The sequence below is a fragment of the Saccostrea echinata genome, unplaced genomic scaffold (assembly GCF_033153115.1).
Source record: "Saccostrea echinata isolate AGI-Se365-2 ecotype Australia unplaced genomic scaffold, CSIRO_AGI_Sech_v1 ptg000002l, whole genome shotgun sequence".
NCBI classification, from domain to species: domain Eukaryota; kingdom Metazoa; phylum Mollusca; class Bivalvia; order Ostreida; family Ostreidae; genus Saccostrea; species Saccostrea echinata.
Genome location: NW_026889751.1, coordinates 15,767,929 through 15,787,500, shown reverse-complemented (window position 1 = coordinate 15,787,500; position 19,572 = coordinate 15,767,929). Strand labels below are relative to the sequence as shown.

The window sequence follows — 19,572 nt, the reverse complement described above, 5'->3', positions numbered from 1 at the left end:
TTTAATTTCTGAAAAATGTCTATGTAATGTAAATATGCAAAAAAGTGACAAGCTCCTAGAAACATTTTTTACCTAAATAATGAAGCTGCATATTTTTAGCTCTTCTGAGCCAAAGGCTCAAAGAGCTAATGCTGTGGCCATTTGTGCAGTGTGCGTAAACTTTTTAGAATATGGGCCATTACTCAAGAACCCCTTGGCCAATTATTGTCAAATTTGTCACAGGGTATCCTTGGCCCAAGGGCTCCTTTATACTGAAACTAGGGTTGTGACCCTTAAACAAGGGGAGATAATTAGGAAAATAGAAACAAAAGTACTGGTTGCTAAAAAAATCTTCTTCTCAAGAACCACTGGGCAGATTATCACCAAACTTACACAAAAGGATGAGGATATGTTGTACCGGTAGATTTAAAATTGTTCAAGGCATCACCCTGGGAGAAAGGGCATGGTCTCAAGGTCACTTCCAAGGTTGAAAGTCCAAACAATATTTTCTTTACATAATTTACCCTCAATATCTTGAACCCTCGGATATCTTCACGTTTTTTGGAGTCTCATGGAGTTTGAGATAACGAGGCTTGACTGTTTTATATTTTCTGTTTTTTGGTTATAGAAAAGTCCTGGAGACCTGTGGATTTACTTTGCTATATCTGTAATTCATTATATTGTATAACAAATTGGTTAAATTGTATATAGGAAATTCACAATGTACATGTTTTCCTTCTTATTACTACAAAATATTCTGATCAAAGTATGAAATATAAATTCTTCATGGTGATCGAACTGTCTTATAATAAAGTTGACTTTTAAATGCTTAAGAAAAATATGTCATTTTGATACTTCAAATTTTAGAAAGATGTAAATTTTGCTATTTTTTACCTCTGTGGAACACAAAATCAACTTACTATATCTGTTATATAAAAGTTCATTTTAATCCTATTTTTACAAGGAATTGTTAAGAAAATTTTTGGAGACCCTAAACAGACTTTGCAAACTTGTAAATTCACTGTATCGGTGTTAGCACATACTGAGTTTTTCTGTTCCATATCTCTCAAATATAGGCTAAAGCCGCTAAATCTATAGATGAGGTGTTGTTATGGTATATCTGGAAATTGAAAACCATAGACCAGAGTTCCCTTGCAGTGAAAACACCAGTGTATTTCTGTCATCGTTATGATAAAACTAATTAAAGTTAACATCCCTTTGTTTTCTACATTGCAGGTCTTACTATGGTGCAAAAATTTTACTATGGCACAGGCATAAAATTGAATTATTTTTATGGCAGGACTGCAACATTAAAGCAACTCTGTTGATGCATATCTTGGACAAAGTGAAGGCTTAGGGATCATCAAACTAAATGTCAGTTGATGTTTCCTTGGGTCTCCAGTCTGACAATAAAAAGTAGGTCACAGTGACCTACTCTGAATTTTATGGCCATTCAAATCATTAAACCTTGTTAGTTGATGCATCTCAGGACCTCGGGGTGTGTGAAATTATTAAGAAGGTCAATGTGATGTGTGCATTTGAAATAAGGTCACAGTGATTTGAACCTCAGAATATGTTGACTTAAAATTACCGGTAGGTCACAGTGACACACTATTTTATCATTACGGTATTCATTATCAAATCATTATATCTTTAATACTTTGAGGCCTATGACCATCAAACCTTTCAGTGGATGCATCTTGGTGCATTACAACCCTTTCATTTCAGAAGTAGGTCACATTAACACTGTTGTGCTCAGGATAGGATAACTGGTAGAACATGTCAGTTTTAGCTCACTTCGACAAAGTCAAGATGAGCTTATGCTATACCCCCGGCGTCGGCATTAGCGTCGGCATCCCGGTTAAAGTTTTAGGAGCAAATCCCATTCCCAAGTAAATATAAGCCCTACCTGGACCAAACTTGCATGTATGATGCATCTAGGGATGGACACTACCACACTTGCTTCAGACGCTGGATCTGACCTAGATTTTCCAGATGAATGACCAGGTTAAAGTTTTTGGAGCAGGTCCATTCCCAAGTAACTATAAGCCCTACCTGGACCAAACTTGCATGTATGATGCATCTAGGGATGGACACTATCACACTTGCTTCGGATGCTGGCTCTGACCTAGATTTTCCAGATGAATGACCATGTTAAAGTTTTTGGAGCAGGTCCATTCCCAAGTAACTATAAGCCCTACCTGGACCAAACTTGCATGTATGATGCATCTAAGGATGGACACTTCCACACTTGCTTCGGATGCTGGATCTGACCTAGATTTTGCAGATGAATGACCAGGTTAAAGTTTTTGGAGCAGGTCCATTCCGAAGTAACTATAAGCCCTACCTGGACCAAACTTGCATGTATGATGCATCTAGGGATGGACACTACCACACTTGCTTTGGATGCTGGATCTGACCTAGATTTTGCAGATGAATGACCAGGTTAAAGTTTTTGGAGCAGGTCTATTCTCAAGTAATTATAAGCCCTACCTGGACCAAACTTGCATGGATAATACATCTAAGGATGGACACTTCCACACTTGCTTTGGATGCTGGATCTGACCTAGATTTTCCAGATGAATGACCAGGTTAAAGTTTTTGGAGCAGGTCCATTCCCAAGTAACTATAAGCCCCACCTGGACCAAACTTGCATGTATGATGCATCTAGGGATGGACACTTCCACACTTGCTTTGGGTGCTGGATCTAACCTAGATTTTCCACATTAGTGAATTTTAGCCATTTTTTAACCAAATTAGCATGGATGATGTTTCTAGGGATGGATACTTCCTGACTTGCTTTGGATTTTGAATCTGACCTACATTTTCCAGATGAGTGACCAGAGTAATTTTTTTGGAAAAGCTTTATAATGTTGTGGCCTGTTATGATTAAACTTGCATAGATGGGGCATCTAAGGATGAAAACTTCCAGACTTGCTTTGGATGTTGGAACTGACCACAATTTTCTTGATTACTAAACAGGTTAAAAGTTTATTGAGCAGGTCTATTTCCAAGTAACTATGAGTCCTACTTAAACCAAACTTGCATGTATATTGATCTTGGGATGTACCCTATTTAGGACAAAAAAATATTATGTGAAATTTGCCTTACTTATAGATAACATTCGTCGAGGTGAGCTTCGTAATCTTTGATTACCTATGTTTGAACATTCTTGTTCTGTTTTAATCGGACAGGTGGAACTACAAGTGCATTGACATGCTGGCTGTTGTACAAGATGGCAAAGTAGGAACAAGCTTTAAAATCTTCCTGATTGAGATCAGAAAAGATGACTCTGAGGACTTCTATTATGTGGATGAAATTTATGTTGGAAGGAACCCAACCAACTTAGATGAAGGTAATCTTGTGAGATTGTAGCCCCTCTTTGAATGTGAGTTAAATTTAGCCAATGATTTTTATGCCCCGCCATGAAAATAGTCGCGGCATATAGAGTTTGTCATGTCCGTCCTCCGTCCTTCCGTTTGTCCTGTCCCACTTTGCATTTAGCTCAGTTCAAAGCTTAGTTTAAAAAAAACTATTCCAGATATTTTTTATGAAACTTCCTATGCTGATAGATATTGATGAGAGCTATTCAACTGCATCAGCAATTTTTGACCTTGACCTTTTCTTTGAACGTGACCTCACTTTTCCTTTATTTGTGCTTAGCTCAGTTTTAAAAGAAACAATTCAAGATATTTTTATCAAACTTCATATGGTGATACATACTGATGAGAGCTATCAACTGCTTCAACTTTTTTTGACCTTGACCTTTCCTTTGATGTTGACCTCACTTTTCTTAAATTAGTGTTTAGCTCAGTTTTAAAGAAACAATTCAAGATATTTTTATCAAACTTCATATGCTGATACATACTGATGAGAGCTATCAACTGCTTCAACATTTTTTGACCTTGACCTTTCCATTGACCTTGACCTCATTTTTTTTAAAATTAGTGTTTAGCTCAGTTTAAAAAAAAACATTCAGGATTGTGTTCTCAAACTTCATATGCTGATTCGTACTGATGTTAGCTATTCAGCTGTATCAACTTTTTATTTACCTTTCCTTTGACCTTGACCGCACTTTTCTTAAATTAGTGTTTAGCTAGTTTTAAATAAACCAATCAAGAAATATTGATCAAACCTAATATGCTGATACGTATTAGTGAAAGCTATTCAACTGTATCAAAAACTGTTGTCACCAAAAATATAGGTAAGATTAATAAAGCAATTCTACAGTATATTTTATGAGCCAATTTCAAACAAAATTTCAGAAAACATTAACTTAATGAGGTTAAGACCAGCTATGCCAGGTGGTGGAATGATCAGTCATGTGAATGTGATCAGGTCTGACAAAAATGACACTGCAGAGTACCAAGTGGAGTTTATACCTTATGCCTGTGCTTATAACTTCTCTTTATTAGCTGCAGTACCTGGACAGGTAAAAAATGAAGATTTTAATTAGGTGGTAGTCACAGCAGGTGTATATATTTATATATAAGACAAAGCTGCTGAGGCTATCACAGATTTTTACGTGCCTGTCTAAGACAGGATGTATTATATTATGTGGTACATGTATTCATGTTGTCTATCTGTCCATCTGTTAGTCTTTTTCTTTCCCAGCTCATTAATTTTTTAAAATACTTGATGTATCATGAGGACTAGACTCATCAAACTAACATGTATAATCAGCTGGTGCATCTTAAAAGAAGGTGTGTTGTACATTGAAAATAGGTCACTGTGACCTTGAAATTAAGATAATGCTGCCAAATATGACAAAACCATGTCTGGCTCAAAATTGAAAAAAAACTTATTCAGCTGATAATAGTAATGCATCTTAGGTAGATGGTGTGTCACACCCCATGTTAGGGTCACTATGATTTTTTTCATAACAAGTAGTTCTTTTGTTTCAATCAATAACGACAGGAATATATATAAATGTAATGTAATATAGATCTATATATTATATAAAGTCTTTGAGTACATTACACAACAGATGGAGTAATTCCATTTGTCACATGGGAGTAATGATCTAAACCATGGAATTTCGAGAGTTCAGTTGGATGCAAAGTAATGATCTAAACCATGGATTTTAAGAGTTTAGCTGGATGCAAAGGGCATTTTCAGAAGTACCAATTTGCATTTGTCAAGTTTAAATAATGAATTTAATGTAAGAAGATTTCCACATTAATCATAATTCACTATAGAAAAATGGGCCTCTGACAATAGTTACTGGAACTCATCCTTTGTAATATTTCACGTCATGGAAACTCTTCATTTCTGAGACAGATTTCCAGTGGAACAATCCTGAGCATCTCTCGGGTGTCGGCAGCTTCACCCCCAGTATCCGGCAACTTCTCTGTGACTTTCCAGAATAAAACCCTTGATGGTATGTAAAAAAAAAATGTCAATTTAGACATTTCAAATTTAATCCTTTTGAATTTAAGGCCTACCAATTAGTGGATTAATACTGTTTCTCTCAGGTGAGGGGGGGGGGGGGGGGGGTTGTATGATTGCACATCTCATCTTACTTTCCTTTTTGTCCTTCATTGTTATACTTTATATCATATGTTGTTTTCTAGCTAATTTCATATAGACTTGATTTCAAAATAAATGGTCTTAGAAGACAGTATTAAAGTCTATGGGAGTCTATAAAAACATATACATAGTGCCAGATATGAGAGTTTTTGAAATGACTTCAGGTATTCCATTCACTATTGATGGGACAAGGCTTGCAGCTTTCTTACAATCAGGCATACCAGAGATGGGAAATCTTTACACGTACAAACATGGTGGCTGTGCAGCATTTGACTTAAATATTGGGTTCCACTCTAGAGGAGGAGACCAGGAAACCATACAGGTAACCACAAAAAAACAAACAAACAAACAAAAGCTTGAAGGACAACTATACTCATACGTTTCCTGTAGTTAAGGGCAGACGACACGTTCCTCGAATATCTGTTTTAGATCTCTTCATAATATATTAAAAATTATTCATAATTATCATTATCTTGTGATTTTCAAAGTTTTTTCAAAATGTCTGGAAAAAAAGATACACCAAAAATGTTGATATTGACAATTCAAAAGATAGCAAAAAGGATTATATAGGAAACTCCATCCTCTGGTATCTTGCACAAATGCCTGGTAAGGTACCTCAATTTTTTTGTGAGAAAACTTGTTGAAGTAGCAATACTTCAATGACTTGGGAAAAACTAAATATTATTGAGGAACCTTAAGGTACATGTACATTTTATCACAAAGAAGTGACTGAATTGTTATTTTAGAAAGAATAATCAGTTACAGCAAAAGAATTTATTTTTTGTGCTGTCCAGTATTTGTAGGAAATTTGAGAGTTACTCTACCTGTCATTTTTAGCTCACCTGAGCTGAAAGCTTTTCTGATCACCCATTGTCCAGCATCTGTCCCTTCATCTGTCCATCCTTCTGTCCATTTATTTGTAAACTTTTCACATTTCGGACTTCTTCTCAAAAATAGTTGTGCCAATTTTAACCTTAGTTGGCACAAGGCATCCTTGGATAAAGAGGATTTTAAATTATTCAAATAAAGAGCCTATTCCAAGGGGAGATAATCAAGAAAAGGCAAAATTGTGTTGGGGTCATTAAAAAATCTTCTCAAGAACCACTGGGTCAGAAGAGATGAAACTTGTGTGAAAGCTTCATGAGGTAGTATAGATTTTAAATTGTTTAAATCATGGCCCTAGGGGATTGGGTGGGGCAACATTAGGGGATCAAAGTTTTACATTGAAATAAATAGGAAAAAATCTTTGAAAATCTTCTTATCAAGAACCACTGGAGAAGGAAAGCTGAAACTTATGTGGAAGCCTCCTGAGCTAGTGTAGAGTCTAAATTGTTCAAATCATGGCCCTCAGGAGTTAGGTGGGACCACTATAGGGGATCAAAGTTTAACATTGAAAAATGCAGGAAAATTAAAATACTTTAAAAATCTTCTCAAGAAACACTGGGCTAGAATAGATGAAACTTGAAAGCTTCCTGAGGTAATGCAGATTCTAAGGCCCCAGGCGGCTGGGTGGGGCCACAATATGGGATGAAAGTTGCAGGAAAAATTCTTTAAAATCTTCTCAAGAATCACTGGGCCAGAAGAGATGAAACTTAAATGCAACAGGAAGCTTCATGAGGTACTATTGATTCTAAATTATGCACATCATGGCCACCAAAGTAGGGTGGGTTCACAATAGAAGATCAAATTTTTATGTTGAAATATATAGAAAAGAATTCTTAAAAATCTTCTCAAGAACCATAAGACCAGAAGAGATAAAACAAAAGCTTCCTGAAGTAGTGGACATTCAAAATTGTTCAGTTCATGGCCCCCTGGGGTAGGGTGGGGCCACAATAGATCGAAGTTTTACATTGAAATATATAGAAAAAATCTTTAAAAATCTTTTTCTCAAGAATCACCGGTCCAGAAGAAATGAAACTTATATGAAAGCTTCCTGAGGTGTGTAAATTTTTTAATAAATAAATCATGGCCCCTGGGGGAATCAAAATTTTTCATGGGACGATATAAGAGATAAACTTTGAAAATCTTCTCCCGAACTAAATTGCACCATTCATATGCAAACATTTCAAAGTTGAGTGGATTCATTTTTTTTCAAATTATGTACTATGGGTTAGAGTTAGCTAAAATAGGGATTAAATTTCAAATAATGCATGTATACAGAAAAAGAATCTGCTCCTCCATTATTGCAAGGCCATGAAAGTGATAACGATGTTGATGTATCCCCATGTTGCGTGAATTCATAGACCTTTAGAGTTAGACTGGGGCTATAATATGGGGTTTCAATTTTTCATGGGAATATAAAAATCTTATTGGAAACCTGATGAAGAACAGCAGGGCTAAAGTTACTCAGGTGAGCATTGTGGCCTATGGGCCTCTTGTTATTTGTTTAGGTCACCAGTTATGCAGAAGGTGAAAATGTGACTGCAATCGTCAACACAGTTACAGATGGAAATGTATGGATGAACCCCATACCTGGAGACATGCTTGCAACATTGGAAAAGAAACCTTCTGTCATGGCATACATTAATGATATCCCAACAAAATGTTCAGGAAACTGCTCATGGGAGTGGTCAGAATTGGTCACACCCATCATTGTCTCAGTGACCCCAAACACAGGTAAGTACTCACCTGTGACCTATATTGTAAGCAAATATTTATGATGTACATGTGTCTGTCAAAAAGGATTTTTTACTATAATGTGTGTTAATGCTTTTAGATAACTTAATGATTATCAATACAGAAATCAGTGGTATTCATGTTCAATGGACAATTATATCTATGAATAATAAATGTCACTGTTATGCATATTTAGAAAATCATACTCACATGTGAAAAATTTTATGAGATTGCAATATTAAATCATGTATAAATTTATGAATAAATTTTTTGCATCTACTTTGAATTTGTTTTGATAAATTTGGACTTTTGTATCAGAGAAAAAAATGTCTTGCAAGTTTTACAATATGCCTCAAATACATACAGGCATTCACTTCCAGGCTTCCCGACATCCACACTAATTACAATAAATGGCACAGGATTCCACGGCAACCACAGTCTTAACTCTGTCATGATCGGGGGAGTACCATGTGTGACTGTAACATCTAACAGTACAGAAATCGTATGTAGGGTGGGGGATGGACCCACAGGAACATATCCTGTGATGGTCAATGTAGCAGGGCTGGGCAAGGCTGAAAATACAAATAACAGTGTCACATTCAGTTATCAATTCAGCATCCAATCAATGGTACCAACTTCTGTCTCACTGGGGGGTAAGTGCATGTCTTTCATTTGTTAATTAGTATAATTGTAGATTCCTAAATATTTTTTGTAATGAATTTATTATTATCATAATAAGTAGTTTTGCAAGAAACACCATTTCTGAAATAAAATTACCCTCTTTTATTTTCTCATTGCTAAAATACATGCATGCAAAGACTATTTATAAACATTTGTGAATTAGTTTTCTCACGATTTGACGTCTACGAGTCATTTTCATGATATTTAGTACTTGTGTAAATTAAGGAATCTACTGTAACAATAGAGAGACAAAATGTATAAGTAAGAGGCTAAGAAACATCAGGAAAAGTAGTTGGCACTGCCAATTCACTTCAACATATCCATGGTGTTCATGATATCGGTGTTCCAGATCCGGAAGTTTAACTGTATTTTAAATATAAGGTGCATTTGAAAAAATCTTTATAATTGTTTATAATTTAAACCATTTGATAAAAGATAATGTTTGTTATATCATTGAAAATAACCCCTGACATTGTGATTTGTAGGTGGTTTGAATCTGACCTTGGGAGGATATGGCTTTTCTTCTAAGGATGAGGTGTATGTGGGAGATGTGATGTGTCCTAAACTGTCCAGTACTTCTACCCAGACTGTGTGTCTTATACCTCCTTCTGTAAGTACATGTGTGTCTTATACCTCCTTCTGTAAGTACATGTGTGTCTTATCCTCTTTCTGTAAGTACACGTGTGTCTTATACCTCCCTCTGTAAGTACATGTGTGTCTTATACCTCCTTCTGTAAGTATATGTGTGTTTTATACCTCCTTCTGTAAGTACATGTGTGTCTTATACCTCCTTCTGGAAGTACACATGTGTCTTATACCTCCCTCTGTAAGTGCATGTGTCTTATACCTCCCTCTGTAAGTACATGTGTGTCTTATACCTCCTTCTGTAAGTACATGTGTCTTATACCTCCTTTTGTAAGTATACACATGTCTTATACCTCCTTCTGTAAGTATACACATGTCTTATACCTCCTTCTGTAAGTATACACATGTCTTATACCTCCTTCTGTAAGTATACACATGTGTCTTATACCTCCTTCTGTAAGTACACATGTGTCTTATACCTCCCTCTGTAAGTACACATGTGTCTTATACCTCATTCTGTAAGTACACATGTGTCTTATACCTCCTTCTGTAAGTACATATGTGTCTTATACCTTCTTCTGTAAGTACAGGTGTGTCTTATACCTCCTTCTGTAAGTACACATGTGTCTTATACCTCCTTCTGTAAGTATACACATGTCTTATACCTCCTTCTGTAAGTACACATGTGTCTTATACCTCCTTCTGTAAGTATACACATGTCTTATACCTCCTTCTGTAAGTATACACATGTGTCTTATACCTCCCTCTGTAAGTGCATGTGTGTCTTATACCTTCTTCTGTAAGTACATGTACATGTGTAAGTACATGTGTGTCTTATACCTCCTTCTGTAAGTACACATGTGTCTTATACCTCCCTCTGTAAGTGCATGTGTCTTATACCTCCCTCTGTAAGTACATGTGTGTCTTATACCTCCTTCTGTAAGTACACGTGTGTCTTATACCTCCTTCTGTAAGTATACATGTGTCTTATACCTCCTTCTGTAAGTACATGTGTGTCTTATACCTTCTTCTGTAAGTATACACGTCTTATACCTCCTTCTGTAAGTATACACGTCTTATACCTCCTTCTGTAAGTATACACATGTGTCTTATACCTCCTTCTGTAAGTATACACATGTGTCTTATACCTCCTTCTGTAAGTATACACATGTGTCTTATACCTCCTTCTGTAAGTATACACATGTGTCTTATACCTCCTTCTGTAAGTATACACATGTCTTATACCTCCTTCTGTAAGTATACACATGTCTTATACCTCCTTTTGTAAGTATACACATGTGTCTTATACCTCCTTCTGTAAGTATACACATGTGTCTTATACCTCCTTCTGTAAGTATACACATGTGTCTTATACCTCCTTCTGTAAGTATACACATGTGTCTTATACCTCCTTCTGTAAGTATACACATGTGTCTTATACCTCCTTCTGTAAGTATACACATGTCTTATACCTCCTTCTGTAAGTATACACATGTCTTATACCTCCTTCTGTAAGTATACACATGTCTTATACCTCCTTCTGTAAGTATACACATGTCTTATACCTCCTTCTGTAAGTATACACATGTGTCTTATACCTCCTTCTGTAAGTATACACATGTCTTATACCTCCTTCTGTAAGTATACACATGTCTTATACCTCCTTCTGTAAGTATACACATGTCTTATACCTCCTTTTGTAAGTATACACATGTCTTATACCTCCTTCTGTAAGTACACATGTGTCTTATACCTCCTTCTGTAAGTATACACATGTCTTATACCTCCTTCTGTAAGTATACACATGTGTCTTATACCTCCTTCTGTAAGTATACACATGTGTCTTATACCTCCTTCTGTAAGTATACACATGTCTTATACCTCCTTCTGTAAGTATACACATGTCTTATACCTCCTTCTGTAAGTATACACGTCTTATACCTCCTTTTGTAAGTATACACATGTCTTATACCTCCTTCTGTAAGTATACACATGTCTTATACCTCCTTCTGTAAGTATACACATGTGTATTATACCTCCTTCTGTAAGTATACACATGTCTTATACCTCCTTCTGTAAGTATACACATGTCTTATACCTCCTTCTGTAAGTATATACATGTGTCTTATACCTCCTTCTGTAAGTACATGTATACATCTGTTGTCAACTCAAACAGCAGTGCAATAACACTTAAGAACTGCAGACCCAAACTAGAGATTCTCACATACATTTTACACACACGGAATTCAACATGTTTTGAAAATTTGCTATTCAAGTTTCTTCGAAAGCAAGGTAGACTTCGATAATAATTGATTAATAACTTTATAAATACCAGTGTCAGTTGATCATAATTTATTAACATAATTACATGTGAGTAACAGGTTTTGTATTAATTTAAATTTCAAAGACTTCAGTTTATTGCTTTATTTTGTAGTCAGAGGGTAAAAATGCCAGCATTGTTGTCAAGCAGGGCTATACGGGTATCAATGTTACCCATTCTAAGTCTCTGATGTACTCCAGTACAGATATGATCATTGTCAACTCCGTGGAACCCAACTCTACATTTGTTGCAGGTAATTAATCTAAATAAGTGCAGCTTAAAATGCAACAACACATCTAATAATATTTTTGTGTTAATATCATTTAATCCATATTAGGTTGAAATTTTTTTTTTTTTGGAAACAAGAGGGAGAAATTATAATAGAACAGCTGGGCCAACATGACTCAAGTGAGCATTGTGTACCATGGGCCTCTGATTTTAAGATTAGACTAGATTATTTTAATAATATTTAGAAACAAATGATTAAATTTACTAAGATATTTTTATGGATCCGTTTTTCTCTCTTGCTTTTTAAATTAAATATATTTCCTAAGAGCATAACATTATAATTTCCTTACAAGTACTCATTTCCTATTCTGTGCAAAAGTAGCTAATTCAGCCAGTAGTTCTTAGGGCTAATTTTTTTCCTTTTAAATCTTAAATTATAGTTTACCTTGCACTAAATTAAAACAGAAATATTTCTTGTATTGTATCAAACAGGATGGACCGAGATAACAATACAAGGAGAAGGCCTCAATCAAACCGAGTCAGTAACGATAGGAGACAAGCCAGTGAGCCCTACAAATTCCTCCGACACAGAAATTAAACTTATAGTACCCTCCATGCCTGCAGGAGCATACCCCATCAAACTCTTGGGAGCCACAGGATTTGCTGTAGACAGGTAAATATGAGTTTATCAGAAAAAAAAAATTGAAATGGCAATACATGTATTTACATGGTTTGTAGTTCTATTACATATTTATGCTTTTGTGTTGTCTCTTTCCATCAGAGTGACAATTGATAACACGAATACATTGAGTACATTTAATTTTGTTCAGCAGTTCTGCTTTCAGCCTATGCTAATCTAGAATCTGATGCATACTGAATACTCTTTCATCTTTTTTCATTTAAATTATTTTTAATCAGTAATTTATGATTGAAACAAATTTAATAAGTATAGACCTAAATGTTATCCTAGTTGCATGAATGCATTAAATTTTTGTTCCTTGTAGCAGTACAAACTCACTGCCTTCAATGGAGTGGAGATTGATTGTGTCCAGTGTTGCTCCTCTCATGGGGTCACTTAGAGGGGGGACCACACTCACCATCATGGGTGACGGCTTCTCTACCAACAAGTCCAGGAACTCTGTGATGGTAGGGACCCACATCTGTGACATACAGAGTTCCACCATTACAGAATTGAAGTGTCAGATTGCAGATACAGCTAAGGTTCATTCTGTGGACAACTCTGGAGTTCATCCTTGTAAGATATTCACTAATAGTGTTTCTCAGACTTGCAACATAAGCAAACCATTTTAGGGAGGAGCAATTATTCATCCAAATGAATGTTTAAAGTCTGATTTATAGCCACAACATTAAAACAAGTAATTTTTTTTTCATTTCACATTATATCTTATATAAACTTTTCATACTTTAATGCAATGAAAAAGGTGAAGATAATATTGTATAGGTGCTCTAGAGTTGATATATTTTTTCAAAATGGTTACATTAAAGTATGCTTTGGACTAGATATGTGAAGTCATTAAAAATGCCGGTAATACAATCTACTGTATGACTGGTTGACAGGAGATGCTTACTCCTTGTAGGCACCTGATCCCACCTCTTTCCAGAGGTTCATGTTTCATCCCCTGTTCACAGATTTGTATTGTTTGTAGGTTTTTTGAGATTAACTACTGTTTCATAATCTTCATCTATTTCATTAACATAATAATCCCCTGTAAACTGTTGTTTATATAACATCCTATAGGGCATATATAAGGGTTTAAAAACAGCTGCAATGTATTTTAGCACAATTTATGGTTGTTATAATAAAAAACAGCACCATATTCTTGGTAATTTTTTCCTTCTATAATTTGATACCTAATAATTGTATATATCTAACATTAATGTTTGAATCATTTGAATTTGTTTAGCATAGCTTAGATTGTTAGCAAAAAATGCAGATTTGAAAAAAGATGGACATACCTGTTCTCATGAAGTTTTTTGGATAATGTAATATGCAGTTTTTCTAAATACAGTTGAACTTTGGTATCTTGAACACTGATATCTCGAATCCCATGGATATGTCAAAATGATTTGGAAGTCCCAACCACTTATTTTTTGAGTATTTCACCCTTGATATCTCAAATCCTCGGATATCTCGAAGTAATTCCTCGGTCCCATCGAGTTTTAGATAACAAGGTTTAACTGTACTTGAAAAATATCTATTGTGCAATTTTTGATCTCTTTTTGCAAGAAAATCAAACATTAATGTGTGCATTTTTAGCTCTTTTTAGCCAAAGGCTCAAAGAGCTAATGCTGTGGCCATTGTGCCATGTGTGTGTAAACTTTTTAGAATATGGGCCATATCTCAAGAACCCCTTGGCCAATTTTTGTCAAATTTGTCACAGGGTATTCTTGGCCCAAGGGCTCTGGTTTATACTAAAACTAGGGATGTGACCCTTAAAGAAGGGGTACTGGTTGCTAAAAAATCTTCTCAAGAACCACTGGGCAGATTATCACCAAACTTACATACAAGGGTGAGGACATGTTGTAGATTAAAAATTGTTCAAGGCATCACCCTGGGGCAAAAGGCGTGGTCTCAAGGTCACTTTAAAGATGACAAAAAATTACATTTTGTTAAATGTTTAATATTTTGCTTACTATAGGGACTAAGATCATCAAATCTTGTCAGTTGATGCATCTTAGGACCTCATATCATGTTGACTCAAAAGTAGGTCACAGTGACCTTTTTTTGAATTCTGCAGGCAATTGATTTCAGATTGTTTAAGAGACATATTTTGGACACTTTAAGACCTATGATCATCAAATTTTGTCAGTTGATGCATCTTTGGTCCTCAGAGTATGTCAACTGAAAAATAGGCCACTGTGATCTTCTTTTTGAATTATATGGCTTATCTTTTTTCAAAATATTTAAGGTCATTATTTCAGATACTGAGAGGTTTAGAATCATCAAACTGAGTAAGTTGATGCATCTTTGGGCCTTAAAACATATTTTTGAAAAAAGTAGTTCACAATGACCTACTTTCAGAATTTTGCAGGCATTCATTTTCAGATTGTTTTAGTTCAAATTTTATTTTGGACACTTTAAGGCCTATGATCTTCAAACTTAGTCAGTTAATGCATCTTAGGTCCTCGAAGTACCTCAACAAAAAAGTAGATCACCTTGACCTACCTTTGAAATTTTATGGCTATATTTAAATATTTCAGGTATTAATTGGCGTAGAATCATTGAACTTTGATGTATTTTGAGTCCTCAGAATGTGTCAACTTAAAAGTAGGTCACAGTGACCTACTTTTAGAATTTCAAGGCAATATCTACATATTTCAAATAATAAGAGACTTAAAATCATCAAACTTTGTCAATTGAGGCATTTTGGAGTCTCAGAGTATGTTAACTAAAAAGTATGTCACCATGACCTACTTTTGGAATCTCATTGCTATATCTGAATATTTAAGATAATATTGAGGGGCTTTGAATCATTGAACTTTTGTCAGTTGATGCATCTTTGGTTCTCAGAGTGTTTTAACCAAAATATTTGGCATGATGACCTACTTTTGGAATTGTCTAAATAGACAGGATATGTAGAGGCTTCAAATAGAAGTGACAGGTTATACTATTTATCAGAAGTGTGATTCAAGGCCTTTGGGCCTCTTGTTCTAATAAGCATAAAGTCCATGTATATTTGCTAGAAAAATCATTTGATTGATTTATTTTTTTTTTTTAATTCAGAAGACATAATTGAGTATTTAGATTTTGCGCAGCTAGGCCTTTCTATGAAAACACCCTCGGCTATATGAACCTGGAATAGTATATTCTTTTATTAAACTTTTTGCCACCATCTGAAAAGGATACATTGTATTCCTGTACATGTTATGCTGTTAGCATCTCATATGAGTAAAATATTTTTGCTATATGCAAAGGATGTTAAACTACAAACCATCAATCAATATGTGTAGTTAGCAAATAGCTCTAAAGACCTGATGTTATTGTTGTAAAATGGACTCTAAACATAGATTGCCAATATCAGATTCCTCTTGTCATGTGTTAATTTTGTTTTCACAGCATTTAAACTGAGTGGATATGCCTGGAATCCACAATATCTGACGGTAAATGTGGGAGACACTGTGGAGTGGACCTGGAGTTTTGCATCCTATATCTCAGGGATGCGACCGAGAGTCGTGCAGGTCAAGGACGAAAGTTCAGTGGAGGAGGTGGAAGGTGGATTTAACAGTGGAGAACCAAAGGAGGCCGGTAATACAGAGGGGAATCTTCATCTCTACTGTCAGTTACTGTTATCTTATTATAGAGGATTTGTGATGTCTGTAGATTCCTCTACTGATGATTTTTTTAGGCCTGTTTTGCATTAAACTTATTCATTTACTGCTATATAATTAAGTTTCAAACAGAGAACAAATTTGTAATATAGGGTAAACTGATCGAAAGTCGGACATGACCGCAAGTCGAACGCATTTTAAACCTCACGTACACCGTTTGATAAACAATAAATGGTAGGCAACTCTTGATTATCCGTCTTCATTTTTATCCATTTAATCAATTAGAGTTATCTTTTCTAAGTCGAACTCTTCTGTTAATAGTTCTAGGTGCCGGGAAATTTGAAGGTGATTTCTCCAAATTTTCTGTCGTAAATGAATTATCCATGTTGTTTCAAAGCTCCAAACATTTACCAAATAAGCTAATCAATACTTTAAGAGACAGATTTATACCAATCGATATTTTTAAAAGCTGTTTTTATATGGTTTTGGATACATAATTCGCAAAATAATTAACCAAAGCTCATTGAATAAATATCGAAAAAAAATATGGAGTCGAACACCGAAAATAATCGGAAGTCGATCAGTGTTCGACACTAGAAACAACGATAAAAATACCGCAATTTATACAAGAGAGATTAAAAGCTTTATAAGATTTATAAAGATTATATTATTATAGCAGAAAATGAATCAACTCTTTCCATTAAAAAAAAACAACAAACAAACAAACAAAAACAAACAAACCTGTGCCACCAGTACTTTAATTATTCCATTATTCAGACCACAATTTACGTGATCATTTTAATTGTAAACATCTAGTCGTAATATAGCAAATTTAGATGTAGGCTATCTATTTTGGCAATTACGTCTGAAATCAAGTTTTAAACTTTGTGCAAAAATCCTCATGCTGGGGAAAGGAGTTTTCTTTTCTTTTTATCAACAAATTTGTGAGTTGGATTTTTTGTGATGTAGTGCCCCCTCCCCTCTCTCTGGAAAAAAATACCTGGGTCTGTGCCTGCCAATGTTTTCAGTGCTCTCCAGTGCCTAATACATGTTACAGGTGGGTTCTTAATGCTTTATCCATTTACCACGACAGTGAAAAGACAAACAATGATGAATATTTAATTAAGAAGATCTGACGCTCCGCAAGCAAGAAGTATATTTTCGAACATAATATTTTACTGTAAATTTAGTTTGAAAATGTTCATTGAAAAGTCTAGCTGCAACCCATCCCCTAATTTTTTGCAGCACGGTAAAATCGCCCCGTTTTATGTAGCCAAGAATCTTATTGTTGAAACAGTTGGACCCACCCCCCACCCCCGCATGGAAATTTCGAGATTGGATAATTACTTCTTCGGTTTTTGCTGGTTCATGGCGCAGTCTTCACAACGCATGCCCGTCGGGCATCTCATCTACTACCATGCCCTATTCAAAATTTAACTTCATGAAATAAAAAAAAAACCGCTGTCTTTACAGTGTATGAACCATTGTTTATACAAGAATGGACCAACAACCAAAAATTTCCAAGAGTGAAAAATATTCTTTCGGGTGGTCAAGAACATATACTTTTTATTGCTGTAATGCATTACCGAAAATTTTGAAATGTAGTAGTTTATCATTACGGAAAAACCTGCATGCTGTTTTTAACATACTGAATTTGGATTCCATGTGAAAATCCTACAGTGTAATTACAGTTTGTGTACACAATGTGTACACAATGTGGCATGATTATCTCTTGCATTTCAACAACAGTAGAAAGACGACAGGGATTAGTTAGTTACGCTTCATTGCATATGACACCTGTGAAATTGATTTCAAAATGTGTGTGCACTTCTTTGGTCAACTTATTTAGTATATATCAGGCCCGTAGGAAGCAATTTCAGTTTGGGGGGGGGGGGCACAGCCATACATTTTTCAGTTCACTGTTACTGTTGAGGGGGCACTACCAAAAATTTCCTGACAAGCAAAAAAAAAAAGGTCTTCAGACGTTTTTATTGAGGGGGCACTAGCATAAAGTATCTATGTTTACTATAGTAATCTATATATCGGCAAAATTATGGGGGGGGGGGGCACGGCCCCCCGTGCCCCTCCGGTTCCTACGGCCATGTATATACTTGTCTGTTTTAATGATATTGTTACATTAGGTAATAAAAATAAATTTCACCTATTTAATTGACTACTGACGGCATATTTATTTGGTACATTAAATACATGTATAAACAGGGCTGTTAAAAAAGGTCAGTGAATCTACAAGAAATAATAAATCTACCAAAATGTGGTAATCATTGCTATTTTTGAAGAAATCTGAATTTAATAAACGAGTATTGAACAATTGAACATTTTGAAAAAAGGGGGGGGGGTAACGATAACTTCTGACGTAAAATTAATTTCTTTTGATTTTATTTACCGGGTATTTTACTAAACTACTATTCAAATTTTCACACACAAAAAATCAAGAAATGCCAATTAGAAACAAAAAGGGAAAAGGAGTTGTCATGGAATAAAATACCGTACACACTTTAATATCAGAAACGAAAGTATAAATTGCAATCCACTGTGTAAAATATTTTTACATAAAAGTCAGTTTACAATGGAGAAAACATTACACATGCCCGCCCGCAATTTTACCAGGTCCCGGGCATCGGACTCCCGGGTTATTTCGAAGACTGATGGCGGGTGTGACTGGTCAACTTACTTCTCCTAGGTACCTGATCCCACCTCTGGAATTTCCGGGGGTTCGTGTTTTATATCCTTTTTTACAGATTTGTATTGTCTATAGATTTTCTTGAGATTGATTCCGTTCCCTATCTTCAACTTGAATCTTTTTCGCCCCCCCCCCCCCCCCCTTTAAAAAAAACAACGATGCTGCAAGTATGTTTGCGCCAGTTCCAGAAAATAATAAGATTTGTTGAGATCTCAGGAAAATAGGGGCCGTAACAGAGGATTAACATTTGATTAAAGAGAATGAAAAACGAAAGCTTATAGAGATAATTTGAATGTTTTTAAAATCCGCATGAAAGATTTAAAAATTTCTGAAGAAATAAATATTCAACATTAAATTTTTATGCAATTTTGTAAATCGTTTTATGTCTTCTGATTTTAAAATATGTCAAATTGAATTTGTTTCATGGCAAGATTGTTTAGATTGACACTATTTTGCGTTGAATAAAGTATAATCGAACTTTAAGAAAATTAGTCCTACCATAGAAAGTTGTGAAACTTCAAACAATAAATTGAGTCCTGACCACATAAATTCGCCTGAAACGAATAATTTAAGCATTCGAAATGTTACCTTAGAAAAGACTTCTAAGTGTAAAAAATGAAGATAACAAACAGTGATCGATGTC

General features: G+C 35.2%; 1 protein-coding gene across 1 annotated transcript in view; it reads left to right on the top strand.

Annotated features, from left to right (window-relative positions):
- The window catches only part of LOC133178063 (fibrocystin-L-like), an 84,567-nt gene that overhangs the window by 23,326 nt on the left and 41,669 nt on the right, over positions 1-19,572 (top strand). Inside the window, exons 16-26 of the mRNA XM_061312830.1 lie at positions 3,174-3,334; positions 4,245-4,411; positions 5,260-5,359; positions 5,673-5,830; positions 7,899-8,124; positions 8,505-8,777; positions 9,291-9,415; positions 11,825-11,963; positions 12,431-12,611; positions 12,943-13,193; positions 16,017-16,205. Coding sequence (XP_061168814.1) covers positions 3,174-3,334; positions 4,245-4,411; positions 5,260-5,359; positions 5,673-5,830; positions 7,899-8,124; positions 8,505-8,777; positions 9,291-9,415; positions 11,825-11,963; positions 12,431-12,611; positions 12,943-13,193; positions 16,017-16,205 — 1,970 coding nt within the window. The remainder of the gene's footprint in view (positions 1-3,173; positions 3,335-4,244; positions 4,412-5,259; positions 5,360-5,672; positions 5,831-7,898; positions 8,125-8,504; positions 8,778-9,290; positions 9,416-11,824; positions 11,964-12,430; positions 12,612-12,942; positions 13,194-16,016; positions 16,206-19,572) is intronic.